Source organism: Scyliorhinus torazame, chromosome 21 (genome assembly GCF_047496885.1).
Source record: "Scyliorhinus torazame isolate Kashiwa2021f chromosome 21, sScyTor2.1, whole genome shotgun sequence".
In the NCBI taxonomy this organism is placed as follows: domain Eukaryota; kingdom Metazoa; phylum Chordata; class Chondrichthyes; order Carcharhiniformes; family Scyliorhinidae; genus Scyliorhinus; species Scyliorhinus torazame.
The window spans coordinates 89,612,876-89,628,693 of NC_092727.1; the positions used below are offsets into that span (position 1 = coordinate 89,612,876).

Below are 15,818 nucleotides of genomic sequence, written 5' to 3' on the forward strand. Positions count from 1 at the left end.
CATTTTGAATTCTCCCTCAATGTACTGGAACAGGCGCCAGGGTGTGGCGACTAGATGATTTTCACAGTAACTTCCTTACAGTGTTAATCTACTCCCAGTAATTAGCATTGACTCTATCTTCTCTCTGGACTGAAAACCTTTCAACTTTCTTTCTCCGAAAGTATCAATGGTTAAATTAATTAGTTTCCTTTGCTTTGTGCATCTAAATTTAGAACACAGCACTCAGTGCAGAAGGAGGCCAGTCGGGTCTGCACCAGCCCATTCAAGCCCTCACTTTCACCCTATCACCATAACCCAGTAACCCTTCCTAACCTTTTTGGTCACTAAGGACAATTTACATGGCCAATAATCCTAACCTGCACGTCTTTGGACTGTCGGAGCAAACCGGAGCACCCGGAGGAAACCCACGCAGACACGGGGCGAACGTGCAGACTCCGCACAGACAGTGACCCAGCGGGGAATCGAACCTGGGATCCTGGGGCTGTGAAACCACAGTTCTAGCCATGTGTGCTACTGTGCTGTCCAAGATTTAGCTGAATCTTTTCCATATTCTGTTACATTATATTAAGAGTGTATTTGAGGATAAGCTTTTCCACCCAGTAGGTACTGGGAATCTGGAACTCCCGGCCTGAGAATGCAGTAGAGGAGGGAACCCTCACAACATTTAAGAAGCATTTAGATGAGCACTTGAAACACCACGGGCGAAATTCTCCCGAAACGGCGCGATGTCCGCCGACTGGCGCCCAAAACGGCGCCAATCAGACGGGCATCGCGCCGCCCCAAAGGTGCGGAATGCTCCGCATCTTTGGGGGCCGAGCCCCAACATTGAGGGGCTAGGCCGACGCCGGAGGAATTTCCGCCCCACCAGCTGGCGGAAACGGCCTTTGTTGCCCCGCCAGCTGGCGCGGAAATGACATTTCCGGGCGACGCATGCGCGGGAGCGATTTCCGGGCGACGCATGCGCGGGAGCGTCAGCGGCCGCTGACAGTTTCCCACGCATGCGCAGTGGAGGGAGTCTCTTCCGCCTCCGCCATGGTGGAGACCATGGCGGAGGCGGAAGGGAAAGAGTGCCCCCACGGCACAGGCCCGCCCGCGGATCGGTGGGCCCCGATCGCGGGCCAGGCCACCGTGGGGCACCCCCCGGGGCCAGATCGCCCCGCGCCCCCCCCAGGACCCCGGAGCCCGCCCACACCACCTTGTCCCGCCGTTCAAAAGGTGGTTTAATCCACGCCGGCGGGACAGGCAATTTATCGGCGGGACTTCGGCCCATCCGGGCCGGAGAATCGAGCGGGGGGGCCCGCCAACCGGCGCGGCCCGATTCCCGCCCCCGCCGAATATCCAGGTTCAATTCCTGGCTTGGGTCACTGTCTGTGTGGAGTCTGCACAATCTCCCCGTGTCTGCGTGGGTTTCCTCAGGGTGCTCCGGTTTCCTTTCACACTTCCCGAAAGTCATGCTGTTATGTAATTTGGACATTCTGAATTCTCGCACCCAAACAGGTGCCGGAATGTGGCGACGAAGGTCTTTTCACAGTAACTTCATTGCAGTGTTAATGTAAGCCTACTTGTGACAATAAATATTATTATTGTTCTTAAAAATTGGGGTCTGACCAGAGCCTTATTCAGCCTCAGCAGCCCATCCCTGCTCTTGAATTCGAGCCCCCTCCACATGAGAGTGAACACTGCATTTGCCTTCCGAACTCCCAACCGAACCTTCATGTTACCCTTAAGAGAATCCTGAAATGGGACTCCCAAGTTCCTTTATGCCTCAGATTTCTGAAGCATTTCCCCATTTTGAAAATAGATTATGACTCTTGTCACTAATATCCATATCTGTAAACTGTTTGTCAGTAATGTACTTTCAAATTATTAGCCAATGCATTAATTCACACAAAGTGTGATACAGATTTTACGTTATGGTCATATTTCTACTTGAATCTGAAACCGTCCTTTCCTGGACATTTCCTTGCGCCTCAGTGGATGATGGTATTTTAACTGTACATTAATGCTACTTTTGTTTTCCTTCTTTATCTCAATGTCCCTAATTCATTCCTCTTTCTCCCCAGTGTCTACTTTCTATGTTTTACAATCTGTTTTCCGCCATTACTATTTATCCGCCTTTCATTCCATACCCTAGCACATTTCCTGGCTCTCGCTTTGCACTTGCAGACATCTTTGTTTCTCTATGGCTCCAGCAGTGCGGTAAGCTTGTGATGCACGATCAATCACTACTGAAGCGAGATTGTAGTCCAATTGAAGGCTTTAATGGAGAAGTAGTTACCCCAGCAGCTCCGGTACAAAATGTGCAAGTGACTTCTAGAACATTTATCTGAAACTATTACAAATGAAATGATCCAAAGACAAACACATCACATTTACCTCAGTATTGAATTCTTTGATGCCTCACTGAACATTTTGATTTGAGACTTATAAAACACAGAGTAAAGAATCATAAAGTAGGGAAAGCCTTCAGTCGAAAAATAGAAATATAGACCCCCCTCACACAATTATGTTGCAATTTGATTCACCTCATAACTGTGATAATTTGTATGAAGCATAAGAGGTCTGCTTCTGAAAAAAAATTACAGTCAAGAAGATAGGCCATGTCTTGGTTAGAGCCAATTTAGTCTGCACAATTACATCCTCACTGAGAGGGATGGTTGCAAATACTCCTGTTTTGTTTCGTTATTTGCCTTTGGTAAGCGGGCATCGCTGGGAAAGACAGCGTTTGTTGCCCATCTCTAATTGCCTTTGGAAAGGTGGTGGTGAGCTACAGGTGGAGAGGGGGAAGCCTCAATTAAAATGTTTAAAATAATTTGAATGCATCCTCTCTAATTACACAAAATCATTGAGAAATCGTAGCTCAGAAAACAGGTCAATTGAGGCAATTAGTCTGTGGTATTGTTTATTCTCCACATAATCTGCAATCTTAGGCCAAAGGTTTCCAGCTGTTCCCGCCTGTGGGATCTTCCGGTTCCGCTAACAATGAAACTCCGCCCCCCCCCCCACCCCCCCCCCCCCCCCCACCCCCCGCCCCACCGTGGGTTCCCTGGTGGCGGAGGGTGCGATTGGTGAGAAAGTCCATCGAAAGTGGTGGGACCAGAAGACCCTGCTGCCGGTCAATAGTGGGTCGCCTCCATCCGCAAAACAAGTTGCTGGGGGTGGGGGGATCCCATTCCTAGTCTTGTTTTTGAGCCTACCTTGTTCCCCAAAACCGTTGACCCCTTATCATTGGTCAACACTGAAGAACATCAAGAGCAGCCTATATTTATATAGTGTCTTTTGTGTAATGAAAGGTGTTTCACAGGAGAAATATGAAACAATAAATATTACTGAGCCATGTAAGGAGATGTTAGGTCAAATGACCAAAAACTTGGTCAAAGAGGTAGATTTTAAGGAACATCTTCAAGGCGTAATGCGAGACGGAGAGGCAGAAAGGTGCAGGAAGATAATTGGAGATCTTCAAGCCGAGGCAATTGAAGGTACAACCCCAGTGATGGAGTAATAAAAATAAGGATGCACAAAATGCCAGAGTTGGAGGAGTCCAGATATTTAGGAGGGTTGTGGGGCTGGAAGAGGCTGCACATTCAGAGAGGTGATGCCATTTGAAAACAAGTTGGCAATTTAAAATCAAAACCTACCTTGACCGGGAACCTCAGTAGGTCTGCGAGCACGGGGGTGGGGTAGAGATATGGAACTTGCTGTGAGTTAAGACACAGCCAGTCGAGGTTTGGACAACCTCAGATTTACGCAGGGTTGGTAGAATGTGACGAGACCAGCCAGGAATGTGTTGGAATCATTGAGTCTCGAGGCAACGGGCATGAATGAGGGTTTCATCAGCAGATGAGCTGATACAGGAGCAAAGTTGCGTGATGTAACAGAGGTGGAAACAGGCGACCTTAGTGTTATGGGCGAGACGTTTTCAGAACCCAAAAATGTATCATGGAGTTCAACCAACTTCACCCTCTAATGTATTTGTTGCTTTTCCTAGCACACGGCTTTTTCCCTCGGTGTGGGATTACAATTATGGACACGTGGGTTTTTAAACACCAAACACTTTATTCCATGAACTCAACTTAACATCTTAAATAAACATTGGATCTCTTAACACCCCTTACTTCAAAGATAACTCAGAAAATATTGCAACAGTAAATAACTCAAAATGTTCCTTCAAACTTCCAAGAGACTTAACACCTTTCAACAAAATCACATCAGGTTAAAGGCTTCACTATTATAAGTTTAAATCACCCAAATGATCCAGAGATAGTCTTTCATGGCAGATATCCAGTTCACTGTAAAACACAGACACACACGCAGCTGTTTTCAAAACTGAAACTAAAAACCTGCAAAACTAAACTGCAAAATGGCTGACCTGACCTCAGCCCCACCCACTCTCTGACATCACTGTTTTCTTAAAGGTACATTGCTTAAACATCCATGTCTTAAAAGTACTCTCACATGACATTAGTGACGGCATGATTAGAAAATCAGAAGCTCATCAAATGTGACACCAAGGTTGCGAACAGACTGGTTTAATCTCAGGCAGTTGCCAGGGCAAGGGATGGAGCTGCACGTGGGAAATGAAGTTTGGAACAGGGACCAAAAACAAGAGGCGGAATTTTCTCACTTTTGTGAAGCATCAGCCTAGGGTTTCATCCAGCGAGAACTTCCAGTCGTGCCAAAGGCATGCGCCCCCGCCCCCTGCCCACTCGCCCGCCAGCCACAGTGGGTTTCCCAGCGGTAGAACGGGCAGACCATACAAAATGACGTAGACATCGGCAGGACCGGAAGATCCCGCTGGCAGCCAATGGTGAGCCGCCTCTGCCACTGAAAAACAAGCTGCGGGGCGTTAAATCCCACCCCACCTTGCAAAGCCATTCTTTATCCTTAATAACCTTGCCTGTTCTAACATGTGTTGAGGAAGCAATTCATAAATTACCATAATCTGAAACCCTTGCTCTAAAAAACTCTCCCCCTTGCCTGATGATTCAGCGTCTTGTTCCGCTCAATTTCTGAGATCTTGGTCCCAAATAATTTAACGTGAAGATGCTGTCGATTTAATTGGCTGAGTTAATATCTGCGACTCAAAACTTTCACTTTCTGCAGGAACCAAAAACATTTATTAATAATAATAATAATAATAATAATAATCTTGATTATTGATGGTTCCCGTACCAGCCTCCTAGAACAGGTGCCGGAATGTGGCGACTAGGGGCTTTTCACAGTAAATTCATTTGAAGCCTACTTGTGACAATAAGCAATTTTCATTTCATTTCATTGTTACAAGTAGGCTTACATTAACACTGCAATGTACTCACTGTTAAAATCCTCCAGTCGCCACACTCTCGCACCAGTGCAGGTACACAGAGGGACAATTCAGAATGTCCAATTCACCTAACAGCACGTCTTTCGGGACTTGCGGAAGGAAACTGGAGCGCCCGAAGGAAACCCACGCAGACACAGGGAGAACGTACAGACTCCACACAGACAGTGACCCAAGCCGGGAATCGAACCTGGGACCCTGACACTGTGAAGCAACAGTGCTAACCACTGTGATACCGTGCCGGCCATTTTTGACACAAGTACATAAATGTTCATTGAGGTTTAGTTTGTGTCATAATATACACACAAGTATATGATGGTGCAGAGACAGACACTGACTGACACACTGAAAGACCAATCAACACACAGAACACAGGAGCCAATCACCAGATAGGACACGGCCACTATACAGCTAGAGGGCACTAGTTTTCCCGCTCATTCGGGATGCAGCCTCTGAGACAGCCAGAGCCCGTGATCAGTAACACGAACATCTACCATGTGCTAGCAGTATAGCCTGGTCAGGTTAGCCTCAGGTCTCCAGTCAACCTAACATAGTGTCAACCCACAGTGCAAGTATGTTTAACAGCTCATAGCTAAATAAAATAGAGTTGTACTTCTACAAGTTTTGGTAGCCTGTCTCTCTCACTACTCTGATAAACGCAGTCCTTGCAGACCCAGCATGCCCAACACATCATGGTACCAGTACGTGACGTTAAAGTTTGATGGACCTACCCTGAAATAATCTGCCTTCGACCAGCGATCAGCCATCCAGTAGTATGGACAGCGTCCGCCCTCCCCCGCCGCTCTGCATCACCGACAACCTCGGTGCGAACTGGAAGATTTTTAAACAAAAATTTCAACAGTACCTCGAAGCTACCGACCTGGAAGCTGCCTCAGACGCCACAAAGATTGATCTCTTTCTCTCCACGGCCGGGGACCACGCCATCCATATTTTCAACTCTCTCACATTCGCTGAAGGTGAGGACAAGTCCAAGTTCAAGACAGTCCTGCTCAAATTCGACAGCCACTGTGACATCGAAGTCAACAAAAGTTTTGAACGCTTCGTCTTTCAACAACGTCTGCAGGGTAAGGATGAACCTTTTCAATCTTTCCTCATCCATCTTTGCATCCTCGCGCAATCCTGCAATTACGGCTCCACCTCCGATTCAATGATCCGCGGCCAGATCGTTTTCGGTGTGCACTTGGACCCCCTACGCCAGCAGCTCCTCAAAGTTAAACAGCTCACCCTCGCTATAGCCATCGAAACCTGCGTTCCGCATGAGCACGCCACTAACCGATACTCGCACATTCAAGTGGCAGAGGCGGCGCGGCAAGGCCCCCACGAAGCAGAGCGGGTGCAGGCTGTAAAACAGCTCCAGGGCCTGAACCTGGATGAGGGCGGCCATTTTGTGCGCATTTCCCGGGCTCCCGCGCATGCGCGCAACGACCGAGGCCAAAGACCGAACTGCGCAGGCGCGCACTACGTACGACCGCACCGTGCATGTGTGGTGGCGCACTGAGCGTTCTGAAGTCACGACGTGCGATAACTGTGGCTCGTCCCACTTAAAGCGGCAATGTTCCGCAAAATCTCGACGCTGTCTCCAGTGGTGCCGAGGGCTTTGATGACTGTGGCCGCTGTCATGTTGGGGCAGGGGCTGGCGAAGGGGAAACGGGAGTACTCGTCCACCACGTTCAGGAAGTATACGTTGCAGTCGGTGGAGGGAGGGGGCCTTTGAAATCCAAACTGAGGCATTGAAAGGGACAGGAAGCCTTTACCAGGTGCGCTCTATCTGGCCTGAAAAAGTGCGGATTGCACGCTGCGCAGATTTGGCAGTTCCTGGTGGCTGTACAGACCTCCTCAACAGAGTAGGGGAGGTTGCGGGACTTCACAAAATGGTAGAATCGAGTGACCCCTGGGTGGCAGAGGTCCTCGTGGAGGGCTTGGAGGCGGTCTACTTGTGCGTTGGCACACGGGATAGGGTATCGGACGGCTCGTTCAGCTTTCCGTGATGATACAAGATCTCATAGTTATAGGTGGAGAGCTCAATCCTCCACCTCAAGATCTTGACATTCTTGATTTTGCCCCGCTGTGCATTATCGAACATAAAGGCTACCGACCGTTGGTCAGTGAGGAGAGTGAATCTCCTGCCGGCCAGGTAATGCCTCCAATGTCGCACAGCTTCCACTATGGCTTGGGCTTCCTTTTCCACTGAGGAGTGGCGGATTTCTGAGGCGTGGAGGGTCCGGGAGAAAAAGGCCACGGGTCTGCCCGCTTGGTTAAGGGTGGCCGCCAGAGCTACATCGGAAGCGTCGCTCTCGACCTGGAAGAGGAGGGACTCGTCGATGGCGCGCATCGTGGCCTTTGCGATATCCGCTTTGATGCGGCTGAAGGCCTGGCGGGCCTCTGTCGACAGGGGGAAGGTAGTGGACTGGATTAACGGGCGGGCCTTGTCTGCGCACTGGGGAACCCAATGGGCGTAATACGAAAAGAAGCCCAGGCAGCGTTTCAGGGCTTTGGAGCAGTGGGGGAGGGAAAATTCCATATGGGGGCACATGCGTTCGGGGTCGGGGCCTATCACTCCATTGCGCACTACGTATCCCAGGATGGCCAGACGGTTGGTGCTAAAAACGCATTTTTCCTCGTTATAGGTGAGGTTCAGGGCGATAGCGGTCTGGAGGAATTTGCGGAGGTTGGCGTCGTGGTCCTGCTGGTCATGGCTGCAGGTGGTTACATTGTCGAGGTATGGGAACGTGGCCTGCAACCCGTGCTGATCAACCATTCAGTCTATCTCCCGTTGGAAGACCGAGACTCCATTCGTGATGCCAAACGGGACCCTTAAGAAGTGGTAGAGCCGCCCGTCTGCCTCGAGGCCGTGTACTTGCGGTCACTCGGGTGGATGGGAGCTGGTGGTATGCGGACTTGAGGTCCACGGTGGAAAAGACCTTGTACTGTGCAATCCGATTGACCATGTCGGATATGCGGGGGAGAGGGCACGCATCGAGCTGCGTGTACCTATTGATGGTCTGACTATAGTCTACGACCATCCTCTGCTTCTCCCCGGTCTTCACAACCACCACCTGGGCTCTCCAGGGACTATTGCTGACCTGGATTATGCCTTCCTTCAGCAGCCGCTGGACTTCAGACCGGATAAATGTTCGGTCCTGGGCGCTGTACCGTCTGCTCCTAGTGATGACGGGTTTGCAATCCGGGGTGAGGTTCGCAAACAAGAAAGGCGGTTCAACCTTGAGGGTCGCGAGGCTGCAGATAGTGAGTGGGGATATTGGGCCGCCGAATTGGAACGTAAGGCTCTGGAGGTTACACTGGAAATCTAACCCCAAGAGAGTGGGAGCGCAGAGTTGGGGAAGGACATAAAGCCTATAATTCTTAAACTCCCTCCCTTGCACCGTTAGGTTCGCGATGCAGAACCCTTTGATCTCTACGGAATGGGATCCCGCTGCCACAAAATCTTTTGGGTACTCGGACGAATAGCGAGAAAACAGCGTCTTACCTTATCCGGGTGGATAAAACTTTCCATGCTCCCAGAGTCGATTAGGCATGGCGTCTTGTACCCGTTGACCAGCACCGTTGTCATTGCCGTTTGGAGCGTCCGGGGCCGCGACTGGTCCAGGGTCACTTAAGCCAGTCTTGGTTGCTGCACCGTGGCGTTTTCTTCCGACCCCGTGGAGCCGTCTATGCTGGGGTCCTTGGCTATCAGCCAAGATGGCGGCGTCCATGGATCGCACGCGGTCGGGAAGGACAAAATGGCTGCCCCCATGGATCGCACGTGGCCGCGGGGTCACAAGGTGGCGGCGCCAATCCTCCCCGCGTGGTGTCCGGGGCCCAAGGTGGCGGCGCCCACAGGCCACACATGGAGCGCTGGGGGGGTTGAGTCTGCTGTCCCCATTCTCCCCCGGAGATTGCGGCGACCCCCCGGGACTGGCGCACCGCTGCGTAATGCCCCTTTTTGCCGCAGCTTTTACAAGTAGCTGAGCGGGCCGGGCAGCGTTGCCGGGGGTGTTTCGCCTGCCCGCAAAAATAGCAGCGGGGCCCACCGGGATGGTCTGGTGCTCTAGCCGCGCAGGCCTGCGGGGGGGTGGGGGGTGCTGGGGAGTCGGTCGCAACGGGGGTCCATGGAGCCCAAGAGGCCGGCGCGCGGTCGGGGCCGTAGGCGCGGGCATTTTGTGAGGCCACGTCGAGGGAGGCCGCAAGGGCCCGTGCCTCTGTGAGTCCTAATGAGTCTCTCTCTAACAGTCTTTGTCGAATTTGAGAAGAAGTCATACCTGCCACAAAAGCATTCCTGATTAGGATCTCCGTGTGCTCGTTTGCGCTCACCGACGGGCAGTTGCAGTTCCTTCCCAGAATCAAGAGCGCGCTGTAGAACTCGTCGAGCAATTCTCCGGGGATTTGCCGTCTCGTCGCGAGTTGGTGGCTTGCGTAGACCTGGTTTATGTGCCGAATGTAGGCTCCTTTCAGCATGGCGAGCGCCGTCGGGAAATCCTCCGCGTCTTCGATGAGAGTGTAGATCTCCGGGTTCACCCTGGAATGCAGGACCTGCATTTTCTGATCTTCCGTGCTCCGGCCGGGGGCCGTTTGAAGGTAACCTTCGAAGCATGCTAGCCAGTGTTTAAACACGGCCGCCGAGTTTGCTGCATGGGGGCTGATTCGCAGACACTCCGGGGCGATCCGGAGCTCCATAGTCTTTTAAGCTTGCTTAATAAATTGTAGCGCAACAATTACTCACTCAAGTCGAGAAGAGATTAAATCAATCGAGGCTTTATTAAGCAAGACTTGTTCCCCAGCAGCTCAGTTACAGAATGCGGCTGCTGGGAGAACTCGAGCTCTTATACTCCGCCTTCAGGGCGGAGCCTGCAGGCGGCAGATCCAACCAGGACCCGGGACCTGTCAGCCAATAGCCTCTCGGCTTCACAGGTACTGTACTACCCCTAATACATACCACCACATTCTGGGTCCGTGGAACACATACAGGCCACCAACACTTAAAATAGTGCAACACTATTTTATTAAGTTAGAAACTGTGGAACATATTTTCACTGTGGGTAAACACAATGTTAGATTAAACTAAAGACCTATGCCTGTCCAAACCAGTCTATGCACTCAGCACATGGTGAGGATCTGGGCTGTAAGCTGTAAGCTCTGTCCTTGTAGGAGGCTGCATCCCGAATGAGCGGGAACTCTGATGCCCCCTGTCTTTATAATGCGTATGTCCCAACTGGTGATTGGCTGAGGTGTTGTGTATGTTGATTGGTCTTGCTGTGTGTCCATCAGTGTGTGTGTATCTGCACCATATTATACTGGTGTATATTATGACATCCCCCCTTTTATAAAAGAATGTATGTGTGTGGCAATAAATAATGTATGGTGAGAATGTTCTTAACTACATGTGGGGTGCGAAGACATACTTACAGGACTACGTACATGAGAACTAAGCTATTTACTTGGGAAGGTGCCTGGTGCAGAGAAGTAGAATGCAACTTGGGGCTGGTTTAGCACACTGGGCTAAATCGCTGGCTTTTAAAGCAGACCAAGGCAGGCCAGCAGCATGGTTTGATTCCCGTACCAGCCTCCCCGAACAGGTGCCAGAATGTGGCGACTAGGGGCGTTTCACAGTAACTTCATTGAAGCCTACTTGTGACAATAAGCAATTTTCATTTCACTTCTTTTCATTTCACAAGAATAACGAGATCAACACTATATACAAACCAGGGAAACGATCAAACAAAGCAACGAAACAATTCAGAGAGTCTATGAGTCCGCAAAGGTCATAAATTCAGTCTCTGAGGTGGGTGACGAATTCTGGTTGACCGTAAGGGTGGCACACCACTCATCGTCTGGATCGATGCTGTATACCGATAGAGGCTGGATACTTTGCTTCGGGGACACCCTGTTTTTGTAACGATACCGATTCGAAAAAGTGCCTTCGGGTCCTCGGTGTCAATATCGGGTAGTAGGTCCGCATCGGACTCGGTGACCGTGGGTTGAATGGCCCGGACATCCCTGCGAGGCTGGCCGGAGCGATACGAATTGGCAGGCTGACCTGATCTGCATAAAGCAGCATAGTGGCCACGTTTGCCACATCTCAGACATTGTCGGGATTTGGCAGGGCATTGCCGCTTTAAGTGCGCGGAGCCACAGCTGCCACACGGTGTAGCGTCAGTACGTTCGCTGCGCCACCGCACATGCGCAGTGCAGCAGTACGTGGTGCGCGCCTGCGCATTACGTTCGTCGACGTCGCCCTCCCCTCATTCAGTGCGCAGAAGCACGGGAGTCCGCGAAAAGCGTGTGAAATGGCTGTCCTCATCCAGGCTGAGGCCCTGGAGTTGCTCGATTGCTTGGACCCGTTCTGCCTCGTGGGGACCTTGCCGCGCCGTTTCAGCCGCTTGGATGTGGGAATACCGACTAGTGGCGTGTTTGTGTAGCACGCAGGTCTCGATGGCGGTCGCTAGGATGAGCTTTACCTTGAGGAGCTGCTGGTGTAGGGGATCCGACTGAACACCGAAAAAGATCTGGTCACGTATCATGGAGTCGGAGGTGGGCCCGTAATTACAGGACTGCGCAAGGATGCGGAGGTGGGTGAGAAAGGACTGGAAAGGTTCATTCTTACCCTGCAAACGCTGTTGGAATACATAGCGCTCGAAACTTTCATTCACCTCTTTGTTGCAGTGAGTGTCAAACTTGAGGAGGACCGTCTTGAATTTTGATTTATCTTCATCATCAGCAAAGGTGAGAGAATTGAAAATGTGGATGGCATGTTCCCCGGCCGTGGATAGGAAGAGAGCGATCTTCTTGGTGTCCGAGGCATCTTCCCGGTCTGTGGCTTCCAGGTAGAGCTGGAAGCGTTGTTTGAATATCTTCCAGTTGGCCCCTAGGTTACCGGTGATGCGGAGCGGCGGCGGCGGGCGGACGCTGTCCATTTTGCAGGATGACTGTATGCTGGTGGAAGGCAGATCACTTGCAGGTAGGTCTAACAAGTTCTAATATCCCTCAACTCCTGGTATCATGATGTGTTGGGTGCTCTGGATCCGTGGAACACATACACACCACCAACACTTAAAATAGTGCAACACTATTTTATTAAGTTAGAAACTGTTGAACATACTTTCACTGTGGGTTAACACGATGTTAGATTAAACTAAAGACCTATGCCTGTCCGAACCAGTCTATGCACTCAGCACATAGTGAGGGTCTGTGCTGTAAGCTGTAAACTCTGTCCTTGTAGGAGGCTACATCCCGAATGAGCGGGAACTCTGATGCCCCCTGTCTTTATAGTCCGTATGCTCTAACTAGTGATTGGCTGCGGTGTTGTGTGTGTTGATTGGTCTTGCTGTGTGTCCATCAGTGTGTGTGTATCTGCACCATGATATACTGGTGCATATTATGACAGGCATGGGCACACTCCCATACACGTACAAAATCCTTTAAAAACCAAATGCCACGCCTGTGGTTCATGCACCTCACCGGGTACCGGCACCCCTGAAGGACCGCCTCAAGCAGCAGCTGCAGGACCTCCAGGACCAGGGCGTCATATCTAAAGTAACAGAACCAACCAACTGGGTCAGCTCCATGGTGTGTGTTGATCGGTCTTTCAGTGTGTCAGTCAGTGTCTGTCTCTGCACCATCATATACTTGTGTGTATAATATGAGTTTGTGCAGTTGCAATTTAATTTTTTTCAATTAAATTTCGGGGTGTGGGTGTGTTTGCAAGGCTGGGATTGAACTGCCCTCAAAAGGTGGTGGTGGGTCTTCTGCTTGAGGCAACTGAGTGATTTTCACGATCATCTGAGTTAAGAGTTCATTCTATGGATGTGGGGCTGCCAGCGCACATAGGCCACACCAGGTTTTACTTCCTCCTGAACAGACACCGGTGAAACAGTCTGGAATTTGCAACAAGCTGCCGGCCTTGCAGTAACTCCAACTGGTTAACAGCTTTTATTTTCCAATTTTTCTCAAACAGCCATGGTTGGCTTCAAACTCGCGTTCTCTGCATTTTTAGTCCAACCCTCTGATTACGAGTCAGGTGGCACAAACCCATGATCAGCTCGGTTCCACCTTCCCTCTCTCTGCCTAGTTTGCATTTTAGACAAATTGGAACTATTACCCACACTCTGTTCCCATCTCCTTCTGTTCATTCCACTTGTAACAACCGGAGGTTTTGATTTTCTGATCTTTAAATTGCTGTTTGGTCCCAGATCAATTGTCAGGATGATCGTTACTCTGCAGGTTAGTTTTAGATGAGGAAGGCCAAATGGTCCATCTCAATTTATCCATCCAGAAATAGCCAAATGATCCCCAATTAATCACTATTTGTGGTAATGTTACTCTGCGGGATAGTGTAAATAGGTGACAGTGAATCAGCTAATGGCTTTACTGACATCAACAACTACAAACATCAAACAGGCTGCTGATTCCCTCTCATCCATTGTAATCTTTTAAAAAATATATTTTATTCCAAATATTATCAAATTCTTACATACAAAGGCTTAACTATATCGTACAAACAGTTTGTCCTTTTTATTTCAACAAAGTAACAGCAACAACCCTAAACCCTTCTCCCCCTCAGCCCCACTATCTTCCCTCCCTCATCCCCTCCTCTCCTAACTCTCCCACCCCACCCCCTAATTGCTGGCCACAAATACATCCATTATCATCTCTCACTCAAGAGTCAAGATGATCTCCTTTGCCTGAAAAAGTATTTCCTCACTTTGTTTTCACCAGTTTAACCCATGGTCTATTCTATTCTTGCAATTAATTAATTTGCAGTGTTTGTCTGTTCTATAACAATTTTACTTTTTGTGACAAATTATATTTCCCAGATCGCTTCTGTTGTAACCCTCAAGTGTGTTAAAGGGTAGGGATGATCCATTACCCCTTGGAGCTTGCAGAATACGAACGCCCCCAATAAGGGGGCGGGGGACCCATAACACAATTCATGTGCTTTTGTATAAATAGAGTCAGCCAGACAGGCACCGACTAGAGAAGACCCAGTAGGGAACTCCTGGAGCTGTAATATAATAGTTAACGTGTTAAATAAAATAAGGTTCTTTTTCTCTACAACTTGATGTGGACTCATAGAATCATATAGAATTTACAGTGCAGAAGGAGTCCATTAAGCCCATCGAGTCTGCAACGGCCCTTGGAAAGAGCACACTACTTAAGCCACCCTATCCCCATAACCCAGTAACCCCACCTAACCTTTTAGAATACTAAGGGGCAATTTATCACGGCCAATCCACCTAACCTGAACATCTTTGGACTGTGGGAGGAAACCGGAACACCTGGAGGAAACCCACGCAGACACGGGGAGAACGTGCAGACTCCGCACAGACAGTGACCCAAGCCGAGAATCAAACCCAGGTCCCTGGCGCTGTGAAGCCACAGTGCTAACCACTGTGCTACCGTGCCACCCTTTTGTTGCCCCTTACAAATCCCTTCTATCCAAGTTTTTCTTCTTCATTTTCCTGCTTTCCAGATTTTTCTCCAAAAAACACTTTTAAAATTTATTTACAGCAGTAACTGCCATGGTGGAATTTGAACCAATGTCCCCCAGGGAGACTTGGGCCATAAGTTACTAGCTCAGTGACATGACCATTCTGCCACGGTCTTCACTTTGTTTCACCTCGCCCCTTTTAAAAGCCTCCTGAAAAAGATGACACTAGGACCTGGTCGGGTCCACCCACCCCCACCTGCCGGGTCTGGTGCTCCTACCCAGAGGTCATCTTCAATAGTGATAAACGCAAATATTATCCTTTTCATGACAGTAAAACTCTAAAGTATTTCTCTGTCATATTCTAGGAGGTCTCTGGGTGATCTCTTTCCAGTGGTCAGCTCCTTATACCCAGACACTTGAAAAGCACTGTTAACTGCTGTGTTCGGCAGGGACCACAAATATAAACCCGGACCCCAGTACTTTGCACAGACAAGTCTTTGAGCAAAAAACTAATGGTTCAACATGGGAAAGGTGAAAACTGCAGGGAAATACTTACATCCCGTTATCGGGCAAGTAGAACTCAACGGAAAATCCAAAATAACTCCCTTCAGGCCCCGAGTAAACGGTTGGATTCTCTGCATCCAAATTGAATGCATGGAATTGCAAAAGCAAACAGGAAAGAAACGGCAGAATCACCCTCAAATACCACAGGTGTGGTTGCCAAACTGTTCTGGGACAGGGCAGCATAGTTACAGGCCTTTCAATTGTGTCAGCATCAAACACAGCTGAAGAAAAATAAAAGTCAAGGCAGAGTCTGATCACCGGTCACTTCCTCAACTAAGAAAGGAAATTGCGTTTGGAGCTTCTCAAGCTTTTAGATTACTGTGGTAAAACATGATACTGTGATCACACATATCAGCACATGCTGTGACATGCCTCTGTCAAAGAAAAATGAATGCCCTGGGTTGCAAAGACGACTATTTTCAGCCTCATTCTCTCTCTTGAAGGTACTGAGCGAGCAGATAAACTGCACAGATCAACGCAGTAAAATAC

General features: G+C 49.5%; 1 protein-coding gene across 2 annotated transcripts in view; it reads right to left on the reverse strand.

Annotated features, from left to right (window-relative positions):
* The window catches only part of LOC140398399 (integrin alpha-8-like), a 223,488-nt gene extending 207,895 nt beyond the window's left edge, over positions 1-15,593 (reverse strand). For both annotated transcript variants that reach the window (XM_072487047.1, XM_072487046.1), the window contains exon 1: positions 15,322-15,593. In XM_072487047.1, the coding sequence (XP_072343148.1) occupies positions 15,322-15,512 (191 nt within the window). In that variant the 5' untranslated portion in view covers positions 15,513-15,593. The remainder of the gene's footprint in view (positions 1-15,321) is intronic.
* Positions 15,594-15,818: the final 225 nt, after the last annotated feature.